Below are 13,145 nucleotides of genomic sequence, written 5' to 3'. Positions count from 1 at the left end.
GGCACTGTGTACACTGAGACTCCCTATCAATCAAAAGCTGGCAGCCTTGCCAATAAGTTTAAAAACTGGAATGAAGGAAACAACCTGCTGTAGTTATGTCTGTAAAAGCTGTACCTCCGTCTTACTGTTAAGTCTTATCTTTTTTTTCTTTTATGTGGAACAAACCTTCCTGCTATTTTTAATATCTGAAGAATGACAAAAGTCCTTTCACACCTTTAAAACCTGCAGAGAAGCAGGTAGGAGACTGGAAAATCCACCCTGTGCAGACTTTCAACTGACATGACTCTATTTAAGGCCTTACAGTTGTGTGAATGCTATTGTAAGCAAATGTGGGAAAGAAATGGCACAAAGAAAGTGATAAAAGTCTCAAAACCTGGGAAGTACATAGAGTGAGTTGGTTTGTATTAATGGTTATTAACATTAGTTTGTGAACAATATTGCTGATTGAAATACACAGCATGGCTACTTAGTTTGTGTAAAACGTAGCACAGCTCCAACATTACGACAAGTAAACAGATTTTAATTGTTATAATTCTGTTTCACTTTTAATTTAAGTATTTTCATTGTCATTGTTATGCAAACATGTGCTGCACTGTTTGAAATAACTAGTTTGCTTTGAACATGACGCCTCAGTGTGTTCGCGGGATATTGTACTGTAAGTCACTTTTGCAATTGTAATTATAATGTATCTAAAGCTCTACTTCAGGTTTTTCACACTAGAATTGAAACTGCTCTCAGGCCACAAACAACAAGCACTTCTTCAAACTCACATCATACACATCATATTTCTCTACAGACTGCATGCTTATCCTTTTATACAGTCTATGTTGCTAATACAAAGTTATTCACAAGAGAATAATGCTCAAGTTTGATATTCGACGAGTAACAAAAGCAGAGAACAACAGGACTGTGGCATCTTATAGCGAAGGAGATACTTTCCGCTCCTCATTTATTCACAAGCGGTCACCACAGCAAGTAGCTCCACGTGCGTGATTTGGCAGATTTTTTTTTTTTACATCAGATGACTTGTGACACGACTTCTGTCAGATGCTCCATGTTCCAGTTTTCATGTTGACATAGTGATTTAAATAAGTAAAGCAGTGCCTTTTAACAGTGAAATCATATGTAATAAAACTAATAAATCTGACTTTCCTTCTTCCATTTTGTACTTTGCACTTGGATTTAGTTATCAGAAAAAAACTTGTAATTGTTATATTGTCAGAATCAATCAAGAGACATGTAGTGAAACTGACATTCAGTGCACTGGATAGATGCAAGAATGTTACTGATAACCTGATACTTCTGTTTAACTTCCTCTTTCATATGTGTGACCGTAGCACAAGATTGCTCCTTAACCCATTTAAAAAAATGAACTTTGATCTTCGAGAATTTTATCTCTTCTTCATTAGGACCACTTGTTCAACTGCTTGTTAAGAGAAATATCTAATCAGCCAATAACATTGCAGCATCTCAGAGCATTTAAGCAAGTAGGCATGGTTAAGATGGCCGAGCAACAAAATGGGAATGAAATGGCATAATTGTTGGTGCCAGATGGGATGGTTTGGGTATTTCGAAACTACTGATTTACTGGGAATTTACCACACAACTATCTCTAGTGTTTATAGAGTATGGTCTGAAACAGAGAAAATATCCAGTGAGCAACAGTTCTCTGGCTTTTTGATGTAAGAGGAGAATGACTCTCTCCACTCATAGGAAGGGAACACTAACTCAAATAGCCACTTGTTACAATTGAGGTATGCAGAAGAGCATCTCTAAATGTTCAACACATTGAACCACTGAACAAATAAGCTATATGAGCAGAAAACCACACCATGGCTCAGTTTTCTCCTTTTCGCTGTCAGCTAGGAGGAGAAAACTGAGGTTTCAATTCACACAGGCTCACCAAAACTGATGAAGATTGGGAAAACGTTGCCTGGTCTGACGAGTCTCTATTTCTACTGTAACATGCAAGTGATAGGATCACAATTTGGTGCGAACAACATGAAAAAACAGCTCCATCGGGCCGCTGCTCCTGCTGGTATTATAATGTGTAGATGATATTTTCTCTTGCACATTTTGGGCCCTTTGGTACCAATTGAGGATCATTAAAAACCACAGACTACTTGAGTATTATACCTGACCATGTCCATTAATTTATGATCATCTCTGACTACTTTCAGCAGGATAAAGCACCATATCAGAAACCTTAAACTTTGTCAGACTGGTTCACTGTACTTAACAAAGAGTGCTTTGTACTCAAATGGCATCCAAGGTCAAGAGATTTCAATCTAAAGTGGAACAGGAAATTCACATCATGATATTTTACAAACAAAGCTGCAGCAACTGTGTGATGATTACTCATTTTAATGGGGCGGCATGATGGTTAGCACCATTGGCTCACAGTAGAAAAGTCCACTGTTAAAATCCAGGCCGGGGACTTTCTGTGTGGAATCTGTGCTTGAGTTGTCCCTCGGTACTCATGCTTCCTCTCACAATCCAAACATGCATAGGGTGGTTAGGTTGATTCTAAATTGTCCATAGGTGTGAATGTGAGCATGAACATTTGTCTGCCTTTCTTTGTTAGCTCTCCAACAGATCGGCAGCCTGTACAGGTTTCACCCAACCTCTTCCCCCGTGGCATCTGGGACTGGCTCTGGCTCAAGTGTCCCTGAATTGTGTACATGGAAGGAAATGGATGGACAGCACTTTTATGTGTAAATACACACTTTTAAATCCTCAAAGAGACTGCTAACAGCAGCATTGATGTGAATGTGTTTAAGTAAAAGTATTAGATGTAGTGGAGTATCAAAAAGCACATAAATCTATAAATTAAGCTTAAACGAATTTAGATACTTTCTATGCTTGGATATTTTGTAGCCTTATTTATTTTTAGTAGCACATTTTCACTTGTATTAATATGATGCTATTTTTTTTAACATATTCTTCTTGTGTTCTTTTGTAACAGAACAATTTGGGGGTTTGTTGAGGCAATAAAATCAGAAAAGCAGCCAAGAGAGACAAGGAAATGCATGCAGTACAGAGGTGTGTGCAACAAATCTTGTTTAACCTGATTAAAGATCACAGTCAAAGTCACAAACAAGTGTTACAGATAAGACATAAGTTAAGAATTTAGCACCAGAGCCCTCTTACTTCTTTTTCTTACTTTAGCATCTATAGAATTATTTTTAAGCCTATTGGGGAAATACCTAGCATTGTCTTGCCAAGTATAGTAGGATAGTATGTCAGTATTATATAACAGCACTGCCAACAGATTGGTTTACTGAACTGTAAGCCAAATTATCTTTATACACAGTGGATATGAGTAATGTCAATACAACACCTGTCCAAATACTTCTTATCTTTTTTTTAAACCACACTGAAACTTATCAGAATAATTACCTGGAAGTAGCGATAACATTTTCACATTCCATGTCTTGAAGTGACATCAAACCCCATGTGACCATAAAAAGCCCCCCCCCCCCCCCCCCCCCAAAAAAAAAAAAAAAAAAAAGATAAGCAGTATTTCAAGTTAAAGAGGTTTATCCACAGCTCTGTCTTCTGCAAACACACTGAAGGGATACACACAAGTGATTTTTCAGAGCACGTTTTCGGAGATTATTCGAAGAAGATTTCTACTGACAAGATGGACAGCTGGAGGAAGATGAAACATTCTTTCAGCTTCTGCATCTTTTTTGTAGTTTTATCACACCATGGTACCAAATCCTTCGAACAGGCCACAGCAGAAGGCGACATCATTATTGGAGGATTGTTTCCGATTCACGAAAGCGTTAATGTCACTGTGAATTATGATGGCAGTGAAAACCAGATATGTGACAGGTGCTGTTACTCTTTAGCAATGAGTGTCAAAGTGTGTATTAAATTAGGGTATATTTGTATATAACATATCTGATTGTGTCATGCAGGTTTAGCACGGCTAACCTGGTCCAGTCTCTGATAATGGTGCAGGCGCTGGAGGAGATAAATCAGAAGCAAGAGTTGGGGAACCTCACCTTGGGATATCTTATACTTGACTCCTGTGGTGACGTTACTACCTCCCTGAGAAAAATCCCGTCCTTTATGAGGGGAAACTGTGAGTACTCTGAGGGGGAAAAAAGTGAAAAATATGAGAATTTTCTGGCTAGTCGGTTTGATTAATTCCTTTGTCTTAATTGTAGTTTCATAAAAGTAATATTATGTACATGCTGAAAAGCTACACTTAGTCAAATTTACACCTAAATAAAGATTTTTGCCCACAGTTTAGGTAAATGTAAATGTAACTGTTTGTAATCCTACTGTCTTAATATAAGTTAATGTAAATGCCAGTAATTGTGTCACTGAATACATTTTTGCAGGTAACACTAGTGCACAGCAGTCTTCCCCTGTCCTTGCTGTCATTGGTGGTTACTACTCAGAGATAGCCATAGCAGTTACAAGGCTACTCAACCTGGAATATATACCCGAGGTATGACTGACTATTTGGGTCTATTATGATTATGATGATGATGATGATGATTAGTAGTAGTAGTTATCACTGAATGTAAAGTCTATTAATCAAACAGCAGCAGCTATTATTCAGAGAATGGATGAAATGACCTGATATACCTTTCCATTCTGTACTCAGCTAACAAGCTGTGATAATACAGTGCTTAATTTTTTCAAACTTGTTGTAAAACATAACCATAAATATCCTTGCACTGTAAAAGAATGAATGCAGGCAGAATATGAAAAGCATGTTTCACTTGTCCAAACAATGTTTTGTGATTATTTCCACAGATAAGTTATGGTGCAACCTCTGGCCTTCTAAGTGATAAAACCCGTTTTCCAAGCTTTATGAGGACTGTACCACAAGATAATCACCAAGCTCGTGCCATCTCCGAGATTCTTGATAATAATGGATGGACTTGGGTCGGTGTGCTGACAACCGATGGTGAATATGCTCGCTATATAACTGAGCGGCTCTGGTACTATACAAACCAAAAAGGCATCTGCTTCGCCTTCACCTCTGTTCTTCCAGATAATTTAAATGATTATTTGCTGGGAAAGAGCATTGAGTCTACAGTCAAAACCATCATAGATAATGAAAACGTCAGTGTCATTGTGTCCTTCGCGAAACCTGACCATATGATGTATATTTTTCAAAAACTTCTCAATGATCCTCAAGGAACAAGGAGAATTTGGTTGGCCAGTGATATTTGGTCACAATCACCTGAAATACTGAATACAAAAAAACATACTTTGAGTGACATAGGAACAATCATTGGGATCACTTTTAAATCTGGAAACACAACCAAGTTGAAGCGATATCTCGATGACCTTGATGAAAATCCAAGCCACCACAACAACAACCCATTTTTAAAGCAGCATGGGTCAACTTCATCGGAGAAGTTAAAGACTATGATATATCCATCTGCTGTGTTCAGTATAGAACTGGCGGTTAAAGCAATAGCTCAGGCTGTTGAAGACCTCTGCACTGAGAGAGACTGCAAGACAAAACGCCCATCCCCATTGGAGGTAAATGCTCTCTCTCTCTCTCTCTCTCTCTCTCTCTCTCTCTCTCTCTCTCTCTCTCTATATATATATATATATATATATATATATATATATATATATATATATATATATACACATACATACATACATACATACATATGACAGAGATCTCAGATCTCAAAACCAACCAGCTTATCTACACCATGGCAGCAGTGACCACTGAGATGCTTGGTACAAGATGGGTGGAAGATGAACAGCACAAGGAGCAGTACCCTCCATGGAGAAGGAGGCTAGAGGCCAAGATGCAGGACTGCAGAAAGGTGATAATGAAGAAAGGGGTGCCTAAAATTGCAGCAAGCTGTGCAGACCTGAGGCCTTAAAAACTTAAAGGCGAAGACTCACAGCCTTGTCAATAAAGCAAATGGAAGGCCACAACCCAAAAAAGGCTCAGTGGCTAGTTGATTTAAGAGCAAACCACATCTCCCTGAACAGGATCCAGTGACCATCACAGATGCAGACATCTAAAAAAAGGGTCCCTAGTATGAAGAGTTGAACAGCACCAGGGCCTGACATAATTCATGCCTACTGGCTAAAGAAGCTGACTGCACTTCACGAGCATCTGGCAGCATAAATGAACCAGCTGCCAATGGACGAGAGACACCTGGAATGGCTAAACGAAGGCTTGGACAGTAGAAGGGACCTGTCCCATGCAACTACCAGCCAATAAGACAAGACCATACTCACCAAGCTGTGCACTGCCTGGATGCCATGCCATGGATCCTGAAAAGTCTGGATTAAGAACTGATGAAGTAAGACCTTCATCAGGAATACAATGTGGCTGGGGGAAACAACTGATTCTGATTCTGATTCTGAACACTAGAGACCAACTTCAAGCCAATAGCACAAGTTTTCATCAAGTCTCCACTGCTGTTCTGCATGGGCTGAACCCCCTCAGTGAGATCATTAAAAAGACTGGCTATGGATTCCAACTATGGAATGGAGTAGTCAATAGCCACCTCTTCTACATGGATAACATCAAGCTGTATGCCAGTAGTGAACGAGACATCAGTTCACTGATCCACACCACTTGATCTACAGCAATAATATCAACGAAGCTTTAGGAGATATAGCTCCTCTCTCAGCTGGGCCAGTGACCTCCACACTGGGTGAGTGGCTTTGGCAGATTCCAGGAACAACATCTGAGATCTCTGTCCAGAGAAATGCAGTCCTAGAAACAGCAAAGATATTGCACAGAAACCTCAAGAACCCTAAAGCTCCCTCCACAGAACTCTCAAGCTGGAGCTTCAAGAAAAAAAAAAAAGATTGCAGGAGAAATGGGGTATATATAGTAGTTCTACCAGCCTTCACTCCCCATGTGTATCAGTCAGCCTTGGCCACTCATGATCATGTCACTGGTTCTATTGTTGGACTACTTTTGATAGATACTGACTACTGCAGACCACGAAAAACCCACAAGAGCTGACGTTTTGGAGATTTTCTGACCCAGTCGGTTAGCCAATTTTTCTTGCTTTTAATACATCAACTTTGAGGACAAAATATTCACATGCTCCCTAATACATCCCACCCACTAATAGGTCCTATGATTAAAAGACATGTCTCTGGTCATAATGTTGTACCTAATCTGTGTGTATGATGTTTTGTCCTGTCCACTTTAGATACATTATTTTTAATCAATATTTTCACACACACTGCAATTTCAGTTACGAGGAGCCCTATGGAAGGCAAAGTTCCACATGGATGGGAAAAACTATTCATTTGATCCCCATGGTGACCTCAACACTGAATACGATATCGTCCTATGGAAGCAGACTTCAGAGTCTCTAGACGTAAATGACATTGTAGCTCGCTACAGTATATTGCAAAATAGCCTGACGTTCATCTCGCAGGAAACAAAACATGCTTTCTACATTTACATTGTAAGTAATAACTTGCCCTCCACTGTCAAATTGTTTTATTCTTCTTCCATTCATTCATTGTTTTTATTTTTAGATATTCACATTATCTACAGTCAGTGTTGGCAGGATTAATATATTGTTGGACTCATTGGTGGTTCATTCATAAGCCATGTTGAATTGATATTTAAAAAAATATTTAAGATGTGTAGAAGATGAATCTTACCAATTCTGGTGATTCACTAAATATTACTCTAATGCTATGCTGATATTGATATTTCATATTTAAAGAAATCACTGTTGATTACCATGTTATTTGATACAGACTTTGGGTTAAATTATTAACTCTTGCACTGTCAAAGGTCATAATTTGTCTCTCTACTGATTTTGTGAATGAAATTAAAGGCAATCTGATCATACTTAGTTGTGCTAATATTGGCATACTAAAATGATAACCTAAGTATTTGAAAATTACCATTATCATCAGCAAGAACATAGGTTTATTTTATTTGTCATATATTTATCAATGTCAATACTCAATTTAAGGAGATTTTCTTGAAAACTGAATGACTGTGTGTACTGGATTAGCTCCTCAGTTTCTTTTTTACTTTCCTTCCTTGTTTTTTTCTTGTTCTTGTGTTGTTTAAGAAGCAGTTAGCATATAAAAACTTGTGTGTTAGAATAAAGAGAGTACACTATACAGACTGTAAAAAAAAAATCATGATTCTTTCTTCTCTCAGGGAAACGTGACTTCCAGGTGCACAGACAGCTGTCAGCCTGGCTACAGTAAGATTTCAGTTTCGGGCCAGCCTCGTTGCTGCTATCAGTGTGAACTCTGTGCTGAGAACACCTTTTCCAATACCACTGGTATGTATTATAAAAGAAACAGTAAACTCCATTTGTATCAGTTAACTGTAAAACTACATAAAAGCCAAAATAAGTGTTTTAAAATGCTTATATTGCAGTCTATTGCATTGACAGTTCAAGGAGTTTGAATCCAACTTACATATTCTAATGATCTTGTTTTCTTTCTTTTCAGATTCGGAGAAGTGCAATCCTTGTGAAAAAAACTATTACTCCCTAAAAGGCAGTTCAAAGTGTTTGCCAAGAAAAACTGATTTTCTGAAATGGGGTGATGTATATCTTATTGTGCTGCTGTCTTTTACTTCTTTAGGAGCAGTGCTTACCATTGTTGTTGGGATCATCTTCCTTGCACACTGGAATACCCCTGTTGTGCGCTCATCTGTTGGCCCAATCAGCATCATTCTCCTCCTCTCCCTTATGATCACATTTACTAGTGTTATATTATTTGGTGGTCCACCCAATAGCTATCAGTGTCAAGCACGGCAGGTGGTGTTTGGCTTGAGTTTTACCTTGTGTGTCTCCTGCATCATGGTCAAGTCCTTTAAGATCGTCTTAGCCTTTGAGTTTGACCCGGTCATTCAAAGTGTGCTGAAGAAGCTCTACAAGCCTTACCTCATTATTGCAGTCTGCATGGCAGGTCAAGTGGTTATTGTTACAACGTGGCTTATACACAGTCCTCCAACTGCTGACTCAGAGATCACACAGAACAACATGAAACTGATGTTTTGTAATGAGAAATTAATTCCTGCATTTGGAGCCATGCTAGTCTATATTGGCCTTTTGGCTCTAATCTGCTTTGGTGTTGCTTTTAAGGGACGAAAGTTGCCTGACTGTTACAATGATGCAAAGTTCATCACTTTTGCAATGCTCATTTACTTCATCTCCTGGATCATGTTTGGTCCAGTCTATGCCAATGTCACAGGCAAGTACATTCCAGCAGTGGAGATGGTTGTTATCCTCATCTCAGCCTACGGCATCTTGTTTTGTCAGTTCTTCACAAAGTGCTACATTATTCTGTGTAAGAAGGAAGCAAACACAGAGAAATCATTCCGCCGGGATATTAGGAATTATTCCAGGGATCACAAAGGCAGTGAGGATGAGCTGTCATCTAAGGGAATTCAAAACCCTACTTTATCTTTATCTTTGGAGTCATTCCCAAATTCCCAATTTTCAGACTCAATCACTGATTGGAGTTCCACCAGGCAGCCTAGTGATTCCTCAAACTCTCTCTCCCCAGTCTCGAACCCACAGCAAAACATACTTCAGAACAACCTAAATTCCTTTAACACCCTAAAGAGAATTTCAAGCTTGCCAACATCACTAATAAAATAATTCACAATTATTAAGAAGGCAACATAATGTTTCGAATTGCAGCACAAAGTGGAATAAATATGAAAGTCTGTGCATTTTTAGGACTGCCACTAACATTTTAAGTAATGGATAATAAGCACATTATTTTCTGATTCATTCAATTAGTTTGTGTCTTAAAATTTGTAATTTCCAACAAATTGTAATGTGTTTGGTCCACACTGTTGATGTAAAAATCCCCAAAACTGATAATATTTAGTTGATTTCAACAATTTTAGGAATTGACAGCATTCTGCATCTTTAAGTAGATGGATTGACTGGTTCGCAGGAGGATGCTTGCAAAGCCACTACAGACTGTTTATCCATTCATCCATTCTCTTCTGCTTATCCTCATCAGGGCCGTGGGGTGTGCTACGACAGGGTACACCCCGTACAGGTCACCACCCAGATGCAGTGCTAACACATAGAAACAACCACTCACATTCACACCTGTGGACAATTTAGATTCACCAGTCGGGCTTGCTCAGAGTGGTATGGCTGTAAGCTTGCAGACTGTTTGGTATTCTTCAAATCATCATTATCTTGCAGATTTATTGTTCTATTATTCTGGAATCACTGACTCGTTGAGTCAGGGTTAAAGGTCAAAAAAATACAACACAATAAATATAAAGAAAACTTTTTAAAATGTAAAACATTTGAAAACTTGTAAGCATCTTTCTGCAATTCTGTAGGGCATATTTGTTGGTGGTGCCTTTTAACATTATGTTGATGATTTACTGACACAGATTTGTTACATATTTGAATTTGATCATGTATTCTGTTATATTTTTGTATCTAAAGGCTTAGTGACTATATATAAGAAATACACATATACACTCACCAGCCATTTCATTAGTTCATCAGTTAACTCTTTTCCGGACAGTGTTGGGAACCCTTTTGGCTAACCATAGAGATGGTTGAGTGGGAAACCTGTTGGATTAGCAGTTTTTGAAATACTCAGATAAACAACCATGTCATGTTCAACGTAATTTAAATAATCTTTCTACCCCATTCTGATACTTGCTTTGAACTTCAGCAGGTCATCTTGACCATGTTTACATGCCTAAATGCCTAGATTTGGTGAAAAATGATTGGCTGATCAGATGTTTGCATTAACAAGTAGTTGAACAGGTGTACCTTATAAAATGGCCTGTGGGTATATATGTAAGAGAATAACTTTTAGAATTTTTTTTTATCATCTGCTTGTATTCAGTGTATTCGGTTCTTAAAGAGTACTTCAATTCCTTATAATTGTTCATTCTTTCAGTGTTTCAGCCAAATCCTGAACTTCAACAGGTAACAAACTGATGAGCAGGCAGCATCCATTTCTGTGTTCATGTTGCTACAGTAGAATCACTGTGGTGATTGGTTTAAAATGTCTCTTTGTGCTGGTTTTCATTTTCGCTCTGTGTTTTCAACTTGTGTTCATACCTAAATCCTTACTACTAATCCTCATTAGGATCAGGATTTGTGTTGGTGTGTGGGACTTTAGTCTCAGGTGTATATTGTTAAATGGTAACTATGAGACAATGCATTGCAGATAATGACCAATGGAGACCGGGAACACCCCACAAGAGCTTCAGTTCTGGAGATGCTCTTACCCAGTCGTCAAACTATCATAATTTGGTCCTTCTCAAACAAGCTCAAATCTTAGGCTTGACAAAATGTTCACTTGCTCCATAATATATCCAACCCACTAACAGATGCTGTAATGAAGAAACAATCCAATGTTATTGACTTCACCTATCAGTGGTCATAATGTTATACCTGATATGTGTATGTTTGTTCTTTCTTGAATCAATTAAAAGGAGAGTTTGCCAGACGTAGAGTTTATATTCCTAAAACCCTGCCCCTACTATCTGCCGCGGGAATTCTCAGTTGTGTTTTTGGCTATTGTTTACATTCAGCCACAAGCTAGCTCCGCAGCAGCGCTCGGCAAACTCCATGACGTCATCAGCGCATTAGAGACAACTCATTTAGACGCTGTTTTTATCGTCACTGGTGACTTTAATAAGTGCAACTTATGGACTGTACACCCAAAACATCACCAACATGTGGCCATTCCTACCCATGACAAGAACACCCTGGGTCATGTCTACAGTACAACCCCACATAGCAAAATTGGTATGGCCCGGATCTGGCCCACACAATGTGCTTACTCATGGCCCACATACCGCAAAGAATGACGGCCCTTTGGTGGCCCAGATCTGGTTTGCCAGAGGTGGCCCATACATGCTTCAAGACCACAACCCTCAATCCGTCTCCCCAAGAAAAGCCCAGCCACCTGCCTAAATGACTACAAACCAGTTGAACTCACTCCAATCATTGCAAAATGCTTTGAGAGAGTGGTGCTGGCCTACATCCAGAGAAACATCCCAGACACTCTGGATCCCCTGCAGTATGCCTACCGGGCCAAAGGGTCCACGCCAGATGCCATCGCTGCTGCCCTTCACTATTCCCTCTCCCATCTGGAAAACAAAGACTCATCCATCAGGGTACTTTTTGTTGATTACAGCTCCAATTTCAATACATTCATCCCTAACAAACTCACTCACAAGCTGGCAACAATCGACCCACACCCCACCCTCTGTGACTGGCTACAGGACTTTTTGACTGGCAGGCCCCAGTCCGCCAGGATCGGCACCAGGACTTCAGCCAGCATTATTACAAACACAGGCGTTCCACAGGGTTGCGTCTTCAGTCCCATTCTCTACACCCTGTACACCCATGACTGTGTCACATCCAACAAGGACAACACCATATTGAAGTTCGCAGAACCAGCTTTAGATACCTGGGTGTCTACATCACTGAGGACCTCACCTGGTCACTGAACACCACACAGCTGGTCAAGAAGGCTCAACAGCGGCTGTACTTCCTGAGGAGGCTGAGGAAATTTGGTTCGTCGGGCAAGATCCTCAGCAGGTTCTACAGCTGCATTGTGGACAGCACATTGACCAGCTGCATCACTGCATGGTACGGCAGCACTACTGCTGTGGACCGCAAATGCCTGCAGAGAGTGATAACAACTGTGGAGAAGATCATCGGGACCCCGCTGCCCTCTCTGCAAAGCATCTACCATCACAGAGTCCAAAGGAGAGCTGCCTCCATTCTCAAAGACTTCACACACCCCCAACATAGACTGTTCACTCTTCTGCCCTTGAGACAAAGGTTTAGAAGTGTGAAATCCAGAACATTCTGACTCAACAATTCCTTCTTCCCCACTGCTATCAGACTCTTGGACAGCTGACCTATTTTTAACTATAATAATAATTTGTGCACATCAGGCACATTAAGCCAGCACATTAAGCTCATAGATATTTTGAACACACATCCATTTCAAGCTTAAATTTGTGTCTTTATTTATTTATACTGTTTTTATTTATCATTTCTATTTCCCTATATTAACCGGCATTTTTGTGTGGACAGCAAAGAAAGAATTCCATTGCACAGAGAAATGCTTTCTTAGCACATATGACAATAAATGCTTTGAATCCTTTAATGTGGTATAAATTAAATGTTTATCTTCAAACA

General features: G+C 39.4%; 1 protein-coding gene across 1 annotated transcript; it reads left to right on the top strand.

The window, feature by feature from the left end:
- Positions 1-3,565: 3,565 nt before the first annotated feature.
- LOC146691686 (G protein-coupled receptor family C group 6 member A-like) lies at positions 3,566-11,436 on the top strand. Its single transcript, XM_085431601.1, has 7 exons — positions 3,566-3,837; positions 3,924-4,090; positions 4,353-4,462; positions 4,774-5,511; positions 7,212-7,427; positions 8,144-8,270; positions 8,443-11,436. The coding sequence occupies exons 1-7, from the start codon at positions 3,644-3,646 to the stop codon at positions 9,597-9,599; spliced, it is 2,709 nt and encodes a 902-aa protein (XP_085287727.1). The 5' UTR covers positions 3,566-3,643; the 3' UTR covers positions 9,600-11,436.
- Positions 11,437-13,145: the final 1,709 nt, after the last annotated feature.

Source organism: Copadichromis virginalis, linkage group LG15 (genome assembly GCF_057382275.1).
Source record: "Copadichromis virginalis isolate Kocher_CV1m ecotype Utaka linkage group LG15, C_Virginalis_male_GT1.1, whole genome shotgun sequence".
Lineage (NCBI taxonomy): Eukaryota > Metazoa > Chordata > Actinopteri > Cichliformes > Cichlidae > Copadichromis > Copadichromis virginalis.
This window is presented reverse-complemented; position numbering and strand designations above follow the sequence as displayed.

Excerpts from the sequence above, each read along its gene's own strand:
- LOC146691686 (XM_085431601.1), top strand. The coding sequence starts at position 3,644 with ATGGACAGCTGGAGGAAGATGAAACATTCTTTCAGCTTCTGCATCTTT. Across the intron at positions 3,838-3,923 it reads GAAAACCAGATATGTGACAG|GTTTAGCACGGCTAACCTGG; the intron begins GTGCTGTTACTC and ends TGTGTCATGCAG. Across the intron at positions 5,512-7,211 it reads AACGCCCATCCCCATTGGAG|TTACGAGGAGCCCTATGGAA; the intron begins GTAAATGCTCTC and ends CTGCAATTTCAG.